This window comes from Quercus suber, unplaced genomic scaffold (genome assembly GCF_002906115.3).
Source record: "Quercus suber isolate HL8 unplaced genomic scaffold, Cork oak 2.0 scaffold_458, whole genome shotgun sequence".
NCBI lineage: Eukaryota > Viridiplantae > Streptophyta > Magnoliopsida > Fagales > Fagaceae > Quercus > Quercus suber.
This window is the reverse complement of record NW_027069909.1, coordinates 468,410-488,978: the sequence shown is the minus strand read 5'-3', so window position 1 is coordinate 488,978 and position 20,569 is coordinate 468,410. Positions and strand designations below refer to the sequence as shown.

Genomic DNA, 20,569 nt, shown 5'->3' with positions numbered 1-20,569 from the left:
AATTAAAAAAGTATTGAAAGTAAGCCAAATCCTTTTAAAAATATGTATATAAATATTAATGTATGCAATAATGCATTATGCTTCTACTCATTTTCAAAAATAATTATAACTTATCAATCATGATATGACCATCACTTTTTTTACCTGGTGCAGCCTCTCTACAACTTTCATGTCATTGCATTTCTCGTAAGATATATGGATCGTCATCAGAGCGATGGCTTAGCTTTGAAATTTTGAATGATCATCTATTGGATCTTATTTGATATTACAAATTTATATGCTAATTCTAACGTGTATTCCTAATTTTTAATGAGGGCTGGTTTCATAAAAGCTTCAAAAAAATTATTATATTTTAAACTCTATAGATTAAAATATAATATATTAAACTCAGTATTTTCAAAAATTATAAACCCTGAAATTTTAAAAAGTAGCCAATTAAACCCTTTACTTTCTTGTTTATCAATTTGTAAAAGTATAGAGTTTGAGTTCTTATGCATCTAATTATAGTATTTCAAAAATATAATTAAAAAAAAAATATCTCCACACTAGTTGGAATGAATTGTTTTTTCATAAATTAACCGCATTAAATTTGATGCATTTCATAATAGATGATTGTACGACACCACATATTTAAAAATACCGAATTTGATAGAATATTTTTAAATTGAGTATATTGTTACGTATATAATATTTTTCATAACAATTGAATTGACAAATGTTTTTTGATTTTTATTTAAGTCTTACTAATAACAATTTTCTTTCTCAAGTAATGACAAAAGACAACTGTGAAATATTTTGTGAAAAATTTTTGACTTCTAAATTAAACCAAAGCACACAAATACCAAGAGTCTTATAATATCTAGGATTCAAATATGTAGTTCAAGTGGTTTGTACCTTTATAATATCTAGGATTCAAATACCATCTACTCATGGTAAGTTGTAACCAAAAAAATAAAAAATTAAATTAAATTAAATTAAATTAAAAAAAAAAAGGTCAAACTTTATACTCAATAAAAGTAAATGAAAATTTTATTCTACAAACAGATGTTTCTAGCTAGTTGCCTACAAATAGTGACAACGAACTTAACCAAATTCTACTTAGATTGCTTTTATAAAATAAATAAATAAATAAAAATCTACATACATACAGTGATACAAAGCTAAAGCCAGAGAACTACTCCAGGAATATTGCGATGGCTATGGTAGGCATGGGTGTTGTTATATGAGATTCATAAGGGGAAATAATAGCGGCTGTCAGTTTGAGTATCACGTTCCTCACACAGTGGAACTGGTTGAAACCATGGCAACTTTTAGAGCAGTCAACTTTGCCAAGAAAATTAGCTTTCTCCAGTTTATGGTGGAAGGTGATTGGGCAATTGACAACCACAGAGCATCTATGACAATGTATGGGCACCTTATAGAAGAGATTGATCGCTTAGCACTTTCTTTACAGAGTTGTAGGTTTAAGCATGTAAAGAGGGGAGCAATTAGCTTTCTCATACCCTCGCTAGAAAAGCAATTCTATTTATAGACCTAAATGCGTGGTTAGAAGAACTTCCACCGGACTTGGATGATGTATTCCAAAAAGTTAGTCATCAATAAAACTATTCTTACTTTCTTTTCACAAAAATACAAATTAAAAAAACAAAATCAAACATGATTGATCATACACTACAAGTCTTAATTATTGAAATTGTATTGGGTTCGTACAAACCATTTTATTTTCTTTATGCCTTCTTAATATTAAATTTCAAAATATGCCATCTTAATTGTAGCTTCCATAAAGCACTAACGAGGATATAGCTCAGTAATTGAAGCCTCATTTGCTGAGTGTTGAACATAGTGGCCTTTGGAATGATCTGGCCTTCTCACCTCTAAATGATCTGGCCAGTTTGATGACATGTCTGATTCAATGTTTTTGTGCATAAAGAATGCAGGTTGGGATGGTACCGGAAGAGTGGTAGAGTGGCTATTAAGCATAAGTGCAATCAAAGCCATGGTTGGTCTATCAGTTACATTTTCTTGAACACATAGTAGGCCAATGTGGATGCATCTCATTATTTCAATTGTTGAGCTATGTCTCAATGTGGGATCAATAATATGTAAAGCAGTTCCCTCCCTCCAATTATTCCATGCCTGCAAGATATAATTAAATGGGTAGACATAATATTAGAGAGGAAATTATTTTTATGAGAAAATTGTACTTTTCTTCCTTTTAACTACGATACAGTTGTAATGTCTCTCAAATCTGCAAAATTAAATAATATTCCAACTTAACTATTGATAATAAGCATTTTACCCCACGTTTGTTAGGATTTTTGTCAATGTTATTTCTATTAAATACTTTAAAAAAAAAAAAATTGGCTTTTCCATTAAAGTTTTTGGAATTTCTAACAAAAGGGGGTAAGGGAGGACCATTGCTTAGTTTTGAAATTTATGGTGAATATTATCTACACCATAGTTACTAAGTTAAAATGGGGAAATACAATAAATGACTATTTTTATTTTGCTAATTTCGTGCTTATTTACTAGTGATATTGATACACTCACAAGAAAGAGGGAGAAAAAAAAGTATATACATACATAGCTTAGAAGGTCCTCTACATTCTCTCCATTTCGAACACAATTGTTCTTCTGTCCACTCACTATTTCCAACAGTAACACACCGAAACTAAAGACATCGGACTTCACTGAAAACTGGCCATGCATTGCATATTCTGGAGCCATGTATCCACTACATGGTGGCATTAATAATATTAGTTTGATGTTATTTCCATGAAACAAAATAAACACTAGTTCTTAGCACTTAAGATACTTACTAGGTTCCCACAATTCTACTTGTATTTGATTGAGTTTGATCTAGTAAAAACAGTTTTGCCATGCCAAAATCTGAAATTTTGGCATTCATTTCTTCGTCCAAAAGTATATTGCTTGCTTTAAGATCACGGTGAATAATTCGAAGCCGTGAATCTTCATGAAGGTAGAGAAGCCCTCGAGTAATACCTCCTATAATTTTGTAACGCTTTTCCCAATTCAGTTGTACACACTTGATAGGATCTATGTAACAAGTCAAGCATACAATATAATTAATTAAAATATATAGAGAGGTATTTTCTAACAAGACATAACCCAAAAGAAAATTATGAGCACAACTTGATAAAGAGAAGTGCAGCAGACATACCAAAAAGGAAGCGATCAAGACTTGTATTTGGCACAAACTCATATATCAAAAGCCTTTCATTCCTTTCTATGCAAAACCCTAAGAGTCTAATTAAATTACGGTGCTGAAGTTTGGCAACTAATCGAACTTCGTTCTTAAATTCTAGATCTCCTTGTCCAGAATTTGTTGACAATCTTTTAACTGCGATATCTTGTCCATTGTAGAGCATACCCTAATGATATATAAGAATAAAAATTTGTGTAATCATTTGGGAATTAGAATGTCTTTGACCGATAATGGTATAGTTTTTGTCCATGATATTATACTATACAGTTACCTTGTAAACAGCCCCAAATCCACCTTGGCCCAGCTTATTTGCTTCAGAAAAGTCATCCGTCGCAACTCTAATAGCGGTAAAGTCGAATTGCAAGGATTCCACGCTTTGAATTTCATCATCAACATCTTCACACGAGGAACAAGTCAATGCTTACATTAATCAATCAAGTTTATTAATTAAGGAGGAGTACCACTATTTAAAATACATACGCGTACCATACCAATGATAGAAATAGGGTTTTTTTTTTTTTTTTTTTTTTTTTTTTCAGTTGTTGTAAAGGATGGTAGCTCCCCTAACTCTTATGCAGTTGAAAAAAGCTCCTCTTAAAAAAACCTTCTTCAAACCATACCTCTCACTTTTATAAACAGCAAGATTTAAATATTACATCTATCTCAACTAAGCTCAACAAATTCTTCTACAACAATTTTATATGTTTTCGATTGTTGAATACTCTTTTTTGCACTTCTGTTTTATATTGGGTTAGAAAATACCAAGAGATTATTGGCATTAATGCCTAGAATCTGGTAGTTTAACTGACACCTGCTGTTTCCAATGAAAAGACCCAGGTTCAAATCCTTCCCCCGTTATAACAATAAATTATCCCCCCCCCCCCCCAACCCCAAAAAAAAAAAAAAAAAAAAAACTATGGACCAAACAAGTAATAGCCAATTTATCTTTCTTCATAAGCTATTGGGCTCTTGACCCACATTACTTTACTACATGGGTTGGACTTTAGGCCCATATTTCCTTTACCACAGGGGTTGAACTTCATGACCCACAATTAGAAGTGAGCTCACGACCGAAGGAACACTCTTGGAAGCACACAGAGCTCATGAGCCTATTCTATCCTAAATGGCACAGATCACATAAGGAGTAGAGGGGAGTAGAGTAAAGTTAGTCAAAAGTTAGCCATATTCCTTATTAAGGCAACTCCAAGCTAGTGGAGCATGGAAATAAACCAATAGACAACACAAAATTCTTACAAAGAGCTGCTAGACTCATAGAGAAACTCTTAGAAAGATGCTTGATTATTAAGGAAGCTCATCATTCACGTGAATGAAGGAACTCAAACCTTTTAGCCTCAAAATCTCACAAGAGGGAGTAGTGGTTTGTAAGGTTAAGGGGACAAGATTTGGAAATGGGAAATGACTACTAGCTAGTGGGGGAACTCAAACCCATGTCTTAAGGCATGTTGGCCTAAACCCTTCAACTAGGCCACCTAATGTGTTGGTAATATTTTATTTTGTCATTATTATTTGAGTTTAGTATTAAGTTGGTGAAGATTACTCAAGATAGTGAAGTTCATGACTAACTCGCGAGTAGACGACCCACAAAAGGTCACATGAGAAGCACATACTAGAAGCTGAGGAGTTAAGTGTCAAGCTGTATTTCCCAAGTCACTTCTTAACTTAGCTAACTCGCAAGTGACTCACGAAACTCTCTGCCTAGATGATTTTAAGTGTGATTCTTATACCCTTCACCCATACTATATATACATTCATTATCCACAAAATTGTGAGAATGCTATTCAGAAGAAAACCCTAGAAAGGTTTCTACGACTCCCACCTTGTTAGAGAAAGCTATACATCCTTAAGTGAGAAATTCTTGTAGTCTCTTCTCATTCCTTCTCCCACTGTTATATCTTGAGAGGAGATTTGTATCTAAACATAACTCACGTATATTCAGAGTGTAGAGGGTGTTTTGGAGCTTGGGAAACATTGGGTATTTGCCAAAATAAGTCGGTGAGGCTTGGTAGATGTAATTGAGCAGTATTGCGAGATCCGAGAAACTAGTGAAGGCAAGATTTCGAATAATCTATTGGTAGATGGAGCTTGGAGGGCTCAAGTACTTTGAGTAGATAAGGATTGGAAGGTCTTTTTGGTATCCTTGTTCTTTAACTTATTCACTAGTGGATCAATTCAACTTGGAGGGTCGTGGAGCGGTTTTTTGCTAAGTTCTTTGGTTTCATCTTTGATAATACATTGTCGTATTATCTTGGGTTTGCTATTCTTTTATCCACTGCCCCTTCCATTTTAGCATTGCGCTTATTTGTTCATCCATGCAATTGTTCAGTGCTTCGATTAATTAATTTACTATTCACATATATTATTCCACATCAAGTGTGTTTAGATTAAAATTAATTAAGCCGAAATTAAGAATTGGGAGTCTAAACAAGCTACAGTATTTTCACACTATTTGAGCTTTCAGTTCATTTCTTTTAAAAAGGGTGAGGTTTAGGAGGTTTAGGTCCAGTGCATGTATTGTACTGGACCCATTAAGATGGTGAAATGTTTTTCAAAAGTGGACACGTGTTATAATCTCAACAGTCCAGTGCAGCTGAACACTAAACCCAAATCTCACCCTTTTAAAAATTCTTCTTTTGCAATTCTAGGGAACCCCTTTTAGGGCTTTCATACGCATAACTAAATATATAGGTATATTGTCAATTTTTAATGGTTTTAAATTGGTTTCTTTTCTTAATTTACTCTTAAGTCGTTACATTTATTGTATTTTTTTTGAAATTGTGGGAATTTGTCCTAATTCTATCAATAGAATTTTAATCCCAAATTTATTCCTAGTACTCGTGGAAGTTGCATCGATCAATAAGGTATGCATCTTCTAATTTGTTATTTCCTAGCAGATATACTTAAAGCTTAGCTAACCTTTTGAATTAAGTATTATAAAACCATATTTTCACTTACTTTCTGCTGCTTTCTCCCTTGGGCTGCTAACTCTCAAATAGACGCAGATGCAGATAGAGGCGATTAGTACAACAAACGCAACAGATGCCACAACTACAATTATGATAGTCCGTGATGTGTTGCTCTGATTCCCTGCAAAAGTAAACCATAAATATATTTTCATTAGAAAATTCTGAGGGATAAGATCCTGAGTTATCATTAATTTACAAATCTAAAAGAGATTGTAAATAAGTTAGAAATTTTATAGCGTAATCAAGGACTAAACATAAACTAGTTCTATTGACCACACTTTTTTTTTTTTTTTTTTCTACAGTGTTTCTTCAAAATTTTCAACCAAAAGCTAATCACTTATCGCAACGAGTAGGCTCATAGCGGAGTAAATCCCTGGCCCATATATTTTCATTAGAAAATTATGAGGGATAAGATCCTGAGTTATCATTAAGTTACAAACCTAAAAGAGATTGTAAATAAGTTAGAAATTTAATAGTGTAATCAAGGACTAAACATAAACTAGTTCTATTGACCACATTTTTTTTTCTATAGTATTTCTTTAAAATTTTCAACCAGAGAGTAATCACTGTGTCAACGGGTAGGCTCATAGCGGAGTAAATCGTTGGCCCATTGAGTTTTTTCAAAGTACTGTTACGTAAACTTGAACTAGGAAGCTCCTTGTCAAACCCAAGTCAGTCACTTTGAAACCAAGTATCCAACCACATGGCCAACCCTGTTGGCTTATTGACCACATATATAATAAGTTATGTTATGGACATAATGGCATGGATACCTTTTGATGGTGGAGAAGTAGTGGTATTGGTTGATGGTGGAGGCGGAGGTGGAGGTGGAGTTGTAGCAGAGTCAAAGAAAGAGAGGACGTCAAACCTCATATTACAGCTGGGCACAAGTACCCTCGCACTTCGCGTCCCATTACAACATGGAATATTTTTAATAGCGATAAGTAAGCAATTATTGCAGTCTTGCTGAGACAAATCAGGCGTGCACTGCAGAAGGGCATACAATGTCAAAAACTCTGGTGCGCTTCCACTTCCTGCTGCATACTTTCGAAGAGAGTCACCTGCTGCAGCTTCAGTTCTTAAGTTTGCCAACAAGTTCGTGAGATTATCATAAAACTGAGCCGCATAATTGGCAGATACGGTTCCCGTGTTCCATATAGTGATTTGAGGATTAGAATTCATGATGTCATAAATGGAGCTGTTTGAGTAACGTAACATACATAGGTCGTACCATCCTATTGCCTCCTTTTGAGTGGGACAGAGCTGTGTGAGAAGACCAGAAGAGTTCTTGAGGCAACTACGGCAAACATCCGGCTTAACATCTCCTCTACAAAGTCCAATCCCATATACTTGGTCAGAGTTTTGGCCATAAGAGGAATTGTAGAACCCATAATCAATTGTGGTGTTGGAGTAGAGGGAGGAGAGGAGTTGATTGAGGTTTTCCTCGTAGTTACTGTTGCTGGTGAAGTTACCATTATTGTAATTGCAAATATAAGATAGGAACTTTGGCTGCCCAATGGCATGAACAATGAGCATCAAAATGGCAGAGAGGAGGAACAATAGTCTTGATGAAACCATCGCCATGTGTTCAGTGAAATGGCAGGATTTAAGCCTAGAAGCTTGTTATAGCCTCATACTCTCATAGTTTTTTATTGAAAAGTGTGGGGCTTTTAGCTTGTGCCCCAACGCTGATTTTTTCAAAGTCTAGGAAGTCCATGATCTCAAAAAATCTAATATTGAGTTGAAACATTCAAATTTCAATTCAACCATAATATTTTTCCCTATAAACGTTTGGATTGCATTGAAATTATTTTAGTGCCTGCATTTGGCCTTTTTAGTGAATCCATGCACTGTTCATAGGACTTGCAAATACTTTTTTCAATAAAAACAACTTTAAAACTAGGTTCCACGTTACTATTTACATATTTAAAAACTATTTCGTTATCATGTTTTCAGTTTTCAATTTTTAACAATAAGCGATATACAAACAAACTGTAAGCATGTTTGAAGAATCATCAACAGTATTTAAAACTTGTTTGTTCCGAATGTTGATAGCTAGGTTCAATGCACATGAAAATTAGGTATTAGCTGGTGGAGGAATGAGTTGAAGAATGCAGATAAAACTAGACAAATACCTACACGCACGTCATTTTTTATAGTTTTATTGAATTGACAAAATCGTTATTGATTTTGATATCAAGGAATTTACGTTTCCTTAACATTGAAAATATCACCAAAACAATATTTTTTTGGTATTCTCTTCTTGAAAAGTTATTTTTTTAGAAAATAAGTGCCACAGATCATGTCAAAATTAAGTTTTGGAACTAGCTTCAAATACAATTTTTAAAAAGCAGTTTTCCAAGTTGAGAAAACAAAAACAAATGTCGGATGACCACACAGGCTGTCTTAATCAAAAGAATTGGATAATATTGTTTAACTACAAGTCTTTTAACCAAAAATAGAATTACTACATAAATGTAAATCACAACGAAGTTAAAATAAAGGTAAGCAGTATACGAAGAGAGTCAAATTCAATTGCTCATTCTTTAGCTCATTATGCTAGGCATATTTTCAATGATTTTTTTTTTTTTGGATTAAGAATTCTCCTCCTCTGGCTATGAAGGCTTTGAACTTTGACTTGGTTCATCTTTAGGAATGATTATGACTTAACGCTTCAAAAAAACAAAGGGGAACACATATAACGTTACCACGTATATTTGTTTAAAATTCATAGAAAAATAAAAACATACAATTAGTTTAAAAATTTATGATCATTTCCTTTCTTCTACTTTGTGCGCTCAAGTGTTGAACTTTGCAAGCTTCAAATATGTGTGCCTTGACCAAGGGGTTTCAATTCCACACGCTTTCTATGCTCGTATAATATCCGACATATAATAACGACCCAATCACTAAAATAATAGATACTGTTGATTGAGACAGATGTAGTTGAAGACAAGCAACGATTCTTTTGTGTTTACTTCTCCCCCAAATTGTATTATTGATCAACTTAGACTTGATGGGTTGGGTACTGTTTATTGTATAGGCACTGCCATAGTAGTGCTATGACTCTTTAGCTGCTTTCCTTAATACATCCAGTTTACCCAAAAAAAAAAAGAAGAGTACGTCTATCACAGATAACGGATCATGTTATGCCAACTTATACACTAGTTACAAGTTAATTCTTAAGCATAGTGTAAATATGAGTGTGAGAAAAAGTGTATTTCTTGCCTTGTTCAAATGCGTATTATATTGTTTTATTTCTAAATTTTCCGGATCAAATATTATTAATTGATTATGAATATCATATTGTTTAATAAGTAGGAAAATAAGAAGATTGAACTCTGATTCTCCTTATAAAAAAGATTAAATGATATCACTAAAATATAAGGCTTGTACTTTAAATATCTATATCTTTCAATTTGTATGTTCTTTTGTTTTATTTGAGCTGAAATTATGGAATGGAATATTAAAAGCTCAAAAATATATTTAGAAACACTAGTATTAAATGATACTTTGTTTAGAATTTTCTTAGAAAGTTAGATTTTTAAGATGGAAAACAAATTAAACCAAGGCAGGAAATATATAAGGGAGTATAAGCAGTATATATAATTAATTGTGTATCTTTCAATGGTAAAAGAATGACCAAATTACTTTTGAAAAAAATCAACCTTACGGTCTGTTAATAGTATTTTTTCACTATCTACATAGTAATGAAAATATTAAAATGTAAATTGCACCCTCTAAATTGACTGAAATTCATTTATTTCTTTAACTTTACTTTCGTCTAATTAAGTCATTAAAAACTTGCAAGGGGTGTAATGATTCTAGTTTCAAATGACATCCTCAAATGGCAGAGCCATCCACTCTTTAAACAAGCATAAAAGAGAAGGTCATTAGGAGAGGTACGACATTACTCGAAAACATCTTGAGAAAACTTTTCATCTTGAAATAGACTTTTGTTAACTTAAGCATTCAAGAGTCTCTCATTGCCACACCACTGATGGACCTCTAGCTACCTTTCCTCTCCTTTAAAGGTGTTTGTGGACGGAGTCACACCACCAAACAACTCTATTATTATAATTCATAAAAGAGTCCAGTTAATGTATACTCTAACCCTTAGGGTATATATTAACTATTCATTTTAGAAAAAAATTTATCGAGAATTGAAAAAGCTGTGAAAAAAATTTGACAGATTTTTCAATATCCGATAAAAATTTTCTTTTTTAATTTGACAGTCTTTTCAATTCCTAACTCAAGTTAATCTTTTTGTAAATCTCGACTCAAGTTTGTTTAAGTTTATTAAGTATCTTTTATGTAATACACATTGGGCTATAAAATATTTAATGTATATCTTGAGTTGTAATTACAGTACTATCCTTTTTCTTTTCTTTTTTTGAGAATCAATTTATAGTACTATCTTATATTATATTACCATATTCATAACAATAACAAGATTATAATATATTATAAGAAGAAAATTAAATAGTTAACATCAGTTTTTGTTCGACCCTCTAAGGACTAATTCGTAATTCCTAGGCTCCGTTATAGTTCATATGAAGACCACTTATTACAATACTGCCTTCATAAGACTCTTTAACTCTCTTTTTTTTTTTCTTTTTTCTTTTTTGGCTACATAAGGAATACAACATTACTTTGTTTTACAAGTAAAATAAATTACTTATTTGACAATAAATAAACTTTCCTTATAAGTTAAGAAAAACTCATATAGGTAACTAACTCAAGAAATTTGAGCCAGCATCCAACGCTTGTGTATAGTTGCAATTTTGAAAATGATCTAAAAAATATTTTTCTTCATTAATATGACTCGAACAAGAAAATCATTAATATTTCATGTATTTGCAGTAGCAGCTAAGGTGGTGATGGTGGTGGCAGCGCTGGTAATGATAATGCTGCGATGGTGGTGCTGGAAGCAGTATTGCTGAGTGCTGACATCAATGGGATCGCAAAAGGTGGTGTGGTAGTAATGACGATGGCTATCATGGCAGTAATGGTAGCAAGGATGATAATCTGGTGGTATTGGGGTGAACGGCCTTGACACAAAGAAGTGGCGAAAGGTGGTGACACAAAGAAATGAAGTGGGTGAGGACACTCAAAAACGGAAAATATTTTCCAGCTCAGTGAAAATGTTGTCATTAAAGTAGACATGTATTGCTCAGTAGAGTCAGTACTTGCCTCTTGAAACACACTGATTTTTTGAATCTTTTAAAATTTATGAGACAAAGAATTGAAGAATTTGACCTTAATTTTCATAAAATAAATGAATTAGGCAGGACTTATAGATGCGTGAATTTTCAAATTAGTTGCTGCGGTGCTACTTTGTATTGTTTTTCCCCTGAATGTTTCCAGGGTCTTTACACATACTTTTTTTTTTTTTTTTTAACCGAGAAATGTATGAACATATATCAAATAAAGTTATTATACTCTATCTTTTATCTCAGAAAAAAAAAGAGTACGCACTTGATAAATTTACATTTTGTTCACTAGCAGAAAATTCTGAACTTTTTAAGTTTTAAATGATGCACGGGCCGGGTTTGCTACTGCCTGCTATTGTATAATTAATTTTTTAGAATATTTGGAGCAAGTAAATCCTGAACCACAATTGAATGTACTCATCGTAATGTGTTACTGCATAACATCACGTAGTTAATTACTTCCATCAAACCTTAGCAAGAATGCAATGCAGTAGTTGAAGTTCAATGAATTGTGCCACTTTTCCTACTAAAACATATGTGGTGGGCACAGTTCTTTATGAAACCTGAATAATTATTATTATTTTTTTAAACCTAAATAATTAATTTTAAAAAGGGTCATCAAGTTAATGAGTGCTCTTAAGATATTGGTTAACAATCTATTTTAGAAAAGTTTTGACACTACTTTTATAAAAAATGAAAAAAATTGTCAAAATATTAATTTTTTTTCTCTTTTCATAAAAACTTTTTTTAATTGATTATTAATCAATACTTTAAAAGCATTCGTTAGTATTTCTCTTTAAAAAATCATCAATCTATATATCTAATTTGAATTGCCAACTTACAATGAAAGCAGTTAAAATTTCAAAGTCTTGTAACTCACATTTTCTAGAATTTTCTACAAAGATATGTCCACGTTCAAAATAATCTGCAAGCTTACAATGGAAACAACATCAATTTTATAGGGATCCGCTAGTGATACTCTCCAATTATTATGCATCAATGACAATTTAATAAGTTAGTTAAGCGTCCAAATAAAAATAAATAAATAAATACATAAATAAGTTAGTTAAGCATCAAATTAATTGGGTGTGCTGGATTAAAAATATAGCAAGCATTGGTCAGTGGTAACCTAGAAATATAATAAACATTACGAGCTGTTAAAAGATATCAACTTGGACAATTTGCCAAGTTGCACTACTCTCATCACCACATAACAGCCCACTAGGACAAATGGGAGGGTGGGTAGATGGGCTTAGGGATTAGTCAATTTCGTATTGACTAAAGAATCCAAGACTATTTAATTCTCACCCAGTACACGTAATTAATTAATAACACCTACCCACACCACGTGTTGTTTTTGTCTTTGGAAGTCGAAACACTTCAACTCTTCATTTTTCAAAAAACTAGAAATATATATATATATATATATATATTGAGTTAAGTAACCAAGAAACAGGTGAATAATGTGCTGCTCTTTAAAGCTTGACAGAATCCTTTCTATTGAGAATTACTGCTGAAGCTCGACACAAGTTGTATCTGTCGAGAATTACGAAATAAGGTTTTCCAAATCTGATCACACGCATATCCTTGAGTATTTGTGTAGTGTTTTTTTTTTTTTTTTTTTTTTTTTCTCACAACCCTAAACATATATAAGGATTATTTTAAGAGCCGTCACATATTGTTGCAATTGTCTTTATATGCATTGTGTGACCAAAGACAGAAATTGCCCTAGTTCATCATATTCTCTATAGAAACTACTGCATCTTTGACAAAACGCACTTTGCTTGTAATTGGCTAGATCTATGATGGGTTTAGTACTTTAAGAAACAAGTGTTCATGTTNATTTTTTTTAATTGATTATTAATCAATACTTTAAAAGCATTCGTTAGTATTTCTCTTTAAAAAATCATCAATCTATATATCTAATTTGAATTGCCAACTTACAATGAAAGCAGTTAAAATTTCAAAGTCTTGTAACTCACATTTTCTAGAATTTTCTACAAAGATATGTCCACGTTCAAAATAATCTGCAAGCTTACAATGGAAACAACATCAATTTTAGAGGGATCCGCTAGTGATACTCTCCAATTATTATGCATCAATGACAATTTAATAAGTTAGTTAAGCGTCCAAATAAAAATAAATAAATAAATACATAAATAAGTTAGTTAAGCATCAAATTAATTGGGTGTGCTGGATTAAAAATATAGCAAGCATTGGTCAGTGGTAACCTAGAAATATAATAAACATTACGAGCTGTTAAAAGATATCAACTTGGACAATTTGCCAAGTTGCACTACTCTCATCACCACATAACAGCCCACTAGGACAAATGGGAGGGTGGGTAGATGGGCTTAGGGATTAGTCAATTTCGTATTGACTAAAGAATCCAAGACTATTTAATTCTCACCCAGTACACGTAATTAATTAATAACACCTACCCACACCACGTGTTGTTTTTGTCTTTGGAAGTCGAAACACTTCAACTCTTCATTTTTCAAAAAACTAGAAATATATATATATATATATATTGAGTTAAGGATTAATTCATTGGGTCATAACCTCATATGATTTTTTTTTTTTTTTTAATTATGATTAACATATAAGGTTGTGATCACCCTTAATAAAAAAATTAAGATTTTGAGTTTTTGAATGATATATATATATATATATATAAATAATTGTATACATAAAATTTTATAAATATTTTGTTTCTTTATCAAATTGAAACCTCCAATATTATATTGATTCCCTTTGTATATCATCAACTAATTCTGTTGGTGTGCGTTTAAGTTAGGATTAATAATTTAAATTATTTTACTATTTAGCTTATTTTTGCTAATATTTATGAGTTATATTGCATTTTTTGGTACTATTCATAAGTCTCACTATACTATTTCAACTAACTTTTACTTTTATTTACAATACTTTTAACAATAATTTTTCAATTTCAACAAAATAAACAGTATCCAAGTACACATTTATTATACTATTCTTCATGTCATGGAAGTTGATCATTTCCGCAGCATATTAGGTAGCAGTCCTATCACAGTTGATAATAAGGAGGATAATCTAACAAGAAGAAGAAATACAAATTAACCACCACAAGGCAACGCCTGAAAAGGATCATACCATTCAAAGTGTGAATCAAAAACACCTTACAGTGACATTGCATGTGAGAAACTCAAGCAAAACGCGCATATCCTTGAGTATTTGTGTAGTGTTTTTTTTTTTTTTTTTTTTTTTTCTCACAACCCTAAACATATATAAGGATTATTTTAAGAGCCGTCACATATTGTTGCAATTGTCTTTATATGCATTGTGTGACCAAAGACAGAAATTGCCCTAGTTCATCATATTCTCTATAGAAACTACTGCATCTTTGACAAAACGCACTTTGCTTGTAATTGGCTAGATCTATGATGGGTTTAGTACTTTAAGAAACAAGTGTTCATGTTTAGTATTGAAGCCATGCAAATCTAACCAAGAAACAAGTGAAGAATGTGCTGCTCTTTAAAGCTTGATAGAATCCTTTCTATTGAGAATTACTGCTGAAGCTCAACACAAGCTCGACATAAGCTATATCTGTCGAGAATTACGAAATCAGGTTTCCCAAATCTGATCACACGCATATCCTTGAGTATTTGTGTAGGGTTTTTTTTTTTTTTTTTTCTCACAACCCTAAACATATATAAAGATTATTTTAAGAGCCGTCACATGTTGTTGCAATTGTCTTTATATGCATTGTGTGACCAGAGACAGAAATTGCCCTAGTTCATCATATTCTCTATAGAAACTACTGCATCTTTACGCCAAAGGTTTTGTGATTAATGAGCTTCCTAATCTTCACTGTTGATGAACTGAAGAACTCTGCAACCAACAATTCTTCTTAAGTTGGTGTGTTAGTCATGTACTGGGATTCGTGCATTGAATGGAGAGATTGCCGCTACAATACAAGTCCAATTAGGTATTGGGATAAGGGTTCAACTGTAGGTTGGTATTAGATACTAGGATTCCTTTTACTTGTAATCGCTTGTTTTAATAATAGTGGATTCTCAAGAGTGGTGACCTTGAATTCACCCAGTGGGGTTTTACCTTGATGGTTTTTTCATTCATAAACAAATCATATGTGTCAAACTTATTTTCCACTACATTTAGTTATTTGGTGATTTGTTTGTGCTACCAAGCTATTGTATGTTAACTTGACTTAATTAATTAACTTGGACAATCAATTGATTAATTTATCAAAGGGGTCAATACAATTTTTGGCATATCAAGTGGTATCCGAACGGGCACACTTTGATTAGTTTTAATCTTTGCTGTGTGATCTATTGACTCCTGTTTGTCATAGATAGGGGACAATCTCTAATTATACATCTTTTATTTGATAGCACTAACTATGCATACTAGAAAGTATGCATGAGAGCTTTCTTGTAGTCTTTAAATGAGAATGTGTGACAAGCTATGAGACTAGTTGGACTAAGCCAAAAGAAGTGCTGGTTAATTGGGATGATGCAAAAATTAAAGTGGTAAACTTCAACAGCAGAGTATTGAACACAATTTTTAGTGCGATCATGAATGAGTTCAAGAAAATATCCTCGACTGAAACTACAAAGAAAGTATGGACCATTCTTCCAACAACCTATGAAGGGACTAAGGCTGTCAAGGATTCAAAAATCCAAAGGCTCACTACTAGCTTTGAGGAGATAAAGATAGAGGAGGATGAGTCATTTGATGAGTTCTATGCCAAGCTGAAGGACATAGACAACCTATTGTATGTTAACTTGACTTAATTAATTAACTTGGACAATCAATTGATTAATTTACCAAAGGGTTCAATACAATTTTTGGCCTATCAAGCTGTATCAGGGCAGACACATTCTGATTAGGTTTAATCTTTGCTATGTGATCCAGTGACCCCTGTTTGTCATAGATAGAAGAAAATCTCTTATTATTCCTACTTTGTTTGATGGCACTAACTATGCATACGGGAAAGTATGCATAAGAGCTTTCTTATAGTCTTTAGATGAGAAGGTGTGGCAAGCTGTGGAGACTAGTTGGACTAAGCCAAAGGAAGCGTCGGCTGATTAGGATAATGCAAAGATTAAAGCGGTAAACTTCAACAGAAAAGTATTGAACACAATTTTCTGTGTAGTCATGAATGAGGCGTTCAAGAAAATATCCTTGACTGAAACTGCAAAGGAAGCATAGACCATCCTCTAGACAACCTATGAAGGGACTAAGGTTGTCAAGGTTTCAAAGCTCTAAAGGCTCACTACTAGCTTTAAGGAGATAAAGCTGGAGGAGGATGAGTCATTTGATGAGTTCTATGCCAAGCTAAAGGACATAGTCAACTCAGCCTTTAATCTTAGGGAAACATTTCTGAACCCAAGGTTGTAAGAAAAGTGCTAAGGTTTTTGCCTAAGAGATTTCATGCCAAGCTCACTATCATTAAAGAATTAAAGGATATTGACTCTATTCCTTTGACAGAGCTGGTTGGCAACTTACAAACTTATGAATTGGGTTTGACTAGAATTAGGAAATGAAGCAAAAGTAAAAGCATGGCACTGAAGGCCAAAAGTAATGAGACTAATGAGTTTTCAGATGATGAAGATTCCAAAATGAAGTCCTACATCACTAGGTAGTTCAAGAAGTTCATAAAGAATGCCAATGCGAAAGGATTTGATAAGGACCGTAAGCAATCCAGTTCTTCTCAGTTCAAAAGCCAAGACAGAGGAAAGAAGGATACTAAGGATGGCAGTCAGTATACTATTCCCTCCAGACCAAAGTCCTTCCGATGTCAAGGTTTTGGACACATGAAACAAGAATGTCCAACATATCTCAAGACAATTGGGAGAAGTAAGGCTCTTGCTGCTACCTTGAGTGACACCAAGCCTAAGATTAAGTCAGATGTCAATGATGACGAGGGAATCTTAAATACTTTCACTACTATAGTTGATTCTACTGAAGGGGTTACATAAACAAAAGATGAAGAAAAGGACTTAGTGGTATATAAGTTTGAGAAAATGGATGAACAAGATGACATCCATTCAACCTATGCAAAATTGTACAAGGTTTCTGAGAAGCATGAGAAACTTTATAGGCTGGCCACCAAGAAATTGAGTGATGTGGAGCTAGATCGAGATGAGCTCTCTATATAGGTTGATGAAGCAAATCAAACCATTGGAGATTTACGTTTCGAGAAAAATTTCCTTGCTAAAAGGACAAAGAAGCTTGACATGGAACTGTTCTAGGTTAGAGCTTAATTGGAGAGGATTTCTAGTGCAAAGCTCGATGAGATGCTTAGCCTTCAGAAAGCTGCTTCTGATAAAACTGGTTTAGGGTATGATTTCTCTTCTCCTAATATTTCCTCCTCTAGTACAACTGTGTTTGTCTTGCCTGCTAATAATGTTAATTTTGAGAACAAAGAATTTAAAACTGAAATAACTAGTGAGAACTTTAGATAAAGGCAAATCTACTTTAGGAGCAGCCCCTAAGGTTGAAAAGAAAGAGACTAGAAACCCTAGAAATAAGAAAGTTAACAACAAAAAGTCTCAACAGAAGAAACCGTGTTTCTTTCATCACTGTGGAGATTCAGGGCATACTCGTCCAAATTTCTACAAGTGGTTAGCCACTCGACAAAGTAACAGTATGCTCTCGTTTGGAAACCAGAATCAATTTTCATCCTCCTTTTCTCCTCTTAGAGATCTTCTCAAGGCCCTCATGTTCTTTTTGAACTTAAACGGTTTCAATTCTTCCCCCTCACCTCCGGATCAAAGGTTCGCACAAAGGAAAGGTTCTTCCAAGGTGTGGAAGGAAAAATGCTTAAAGTAATTCAGTCACTTTTTTTCTCTCTCCCTTTATGGTTATGCATTTCTTGTTTGTTTTGCTTTTTCGTTTTGAGTCAGTCTAGTTTTATGCTTTGTGTGTTTTCTTTATGTTTTTGTTTGGTTGTTTTTCAATTTTTAATTTTTTTTTTTAGCTTTTCATAAAATTAAAAAAAAAAATCAGAAAAATACAAAAATAGTGTGTGTTTTGTGTAAATTGGTACTTGTGTACCTTGGATGGCCATTGAAACAAAGTTTTCTAAACTTTGTATCTCTTGTAGTTTAGATGAGCATTTCAATGCATAACTAAGCAAGTGAGTTTTGTGGTTTGCGTATGTAATGAATACGATTAAGTAATCTCTTATACTTAATACTCATATCACTCTTTTTAACGGGAAGGACTAGAAAATCCTAAGAAAATGACATAAATAACCATCTCACCACTATATCCCACCAATCATGTATAACATTTGTGTGCTTCAGTATAGCAAAATTGTAATGTTTTGGCGTACATAATTGGATACTTCTTCTCTCTCTTATATGCCCATGCATGATATGTTCAAAAGAAAAATATGCAAAGAATTCAATAGCAAAAAGAATCAAAATGCTTTTAAATATCTTTGTAAGTGTGTTTTTAAGATATGTGGGAGTTATAGGATGTACCTCAAATGTGTTAGTCCCCATCAAGCAGTTATGTTATGTGTGAGTGTATTTGACTTTCACATATCTCAAATTGTTATAATATGAGACACTTATGCACTCTTACTATGTTTCACACACAACACGCAAACTCTTTGCTATTTTTGATACATGTGCAAGTACAATGTGATTTAGCCATCACAAGGAATACATGTGTTAATATATGCTCACTAAACTACCTTAACTTGTTTTTGAAATATAAAATTGGTTAAACTTGTTTAGTATATGTGTGTGTTTTGGATCTTGAATGCTTTGTACATATGTTGAGAGATGTTTTGAGAGCTTAATATGTTGATTGGATCTATGTTTGAGTAGCTTGCTTGTTGCATTCATCTCTTTGTGTTTTTCCCTTCTTGAAAAACTCCTTTTCTTCAAGCTTGACAACTTCTCAATAGATCCTCGACAGATTCCCTTCTAACGAGCCCTTCTTTCTTCTTTTCTCAATAGATCTTATCGCATTCTCAATCCATCGAGGTTTCTGGGTTTCCTCTCGATAGATTCTCGACAGCTTCTTTGATCCATCAAGCAACTTTTTGTCTGGCCAATAGATTATCGATCTATTGAGGTATTTTTGCCATCGACAGACCCTCAACAGATTCATTTCTGTCGAGATTTAGTGCTCGACAGATCTCAATAGATACTTCGATCCATTGAGCTGCTATTTCCTTATATAGTCTGAGCGCAAATCAAATTCATTTTTCACCTTTCTCTCTTTCTCGACAAAAAATCTTGTCTCTCACCCCAAACACTTCTCAGTCACTCAAAACCTTCTACCCTTGTGTTCTTCGGCCTCGATCTAGCTACAAACACTTGGTAAATGTTCTAATCTTCTCTCTTTTCATGCATTCATGTATTTTAGACCTAGGTTTTGGGGTTTTTAAGTGAAATTTTTGGGTTGGGTCTTGTGAATTCATTATTATAGCTCATGCATTGCATTTTAACAATGTTTCACGCATTTAGATGTGTGTTTGATTCTTGTTGAATGTGTGCTGGTAGGTTTGGATTGTGATTTTATCCATAATGCATTTTAAATATTGCACATCACATGTTTGTGCATATATTTTTTCTTTTCCTTTCTTTTCGTGTTATTTGGTTGTGATGTTCTCTCTCTCTCTCTCTCTCTCTCTCTCTCTCTCTCTCTCGGATAGACTGTGCATGGCACCCAAAGTATGTTCAATTTCGTGATGAAAAGGCCCGAAAGGCTTCTTGAAGAACTATTAGAAATGTGGCGTTCATCCAGAACACCATGTTATTCTGTTGGACTTTTCTGACACTCCTCTCCCCCACTGTCATTCGGACTCGAGGCTGGGAATCTCTACTTGAGAGTCCCTTGAGGTGTCCATCATATTTATACAAGAGTTTTACTCCAATATACATGGTATCGATACCTCTATACCTCAGTTTACCACGACATTTCGAGGTACATGTATTGTAGTTACCCTGGATCTTATATCCGAGGTACTACATGTTTCCTAGGTAGCGTATCTTGACTACGCTGTGATCGTCTTCGGACTATGTCCAGAGACGAGCTTGTCTCATTTTTATGAAACGCCTTCCGTATGGGGAGGAAAGCAAAACACCCCATGCTCGGGCTTTGCAAAAGGTCTGAGGTTCCTTAAT

The 20,569-nt window shown here is 33.4% G+C and overlaps 1 protein-coding gene across 1 annotated transcript; it reads right to left on the bottom strand.

Moving 5' to 3' along the window:
- Window positions 1-1,648: 1,648 nt before the first annotated feature.
- LOC112038238 (cysteine-rich receptor-like protein kinase 10) lies at window positions 1,649-7,864 on the bottom strand. The gene is given in 6 exon segments (XM_065762440.1): window positions 1,649-2,136; window positions 2,584-2,734; window positions 2,820-3,057; window positions 3,182-3,622; window positions 6,200-6,331; window positions 6,984-7,864. Coding segments are annotated over 6 exon segments (2,121 nt in total). The 5' UTR covers window positions 7,795-7,864; the 3' UTR covers window positions 1,649-1,788.
- Between the last annotated feature and the right edge of the window lie 12,705 nt (window positions 7,865-20,569).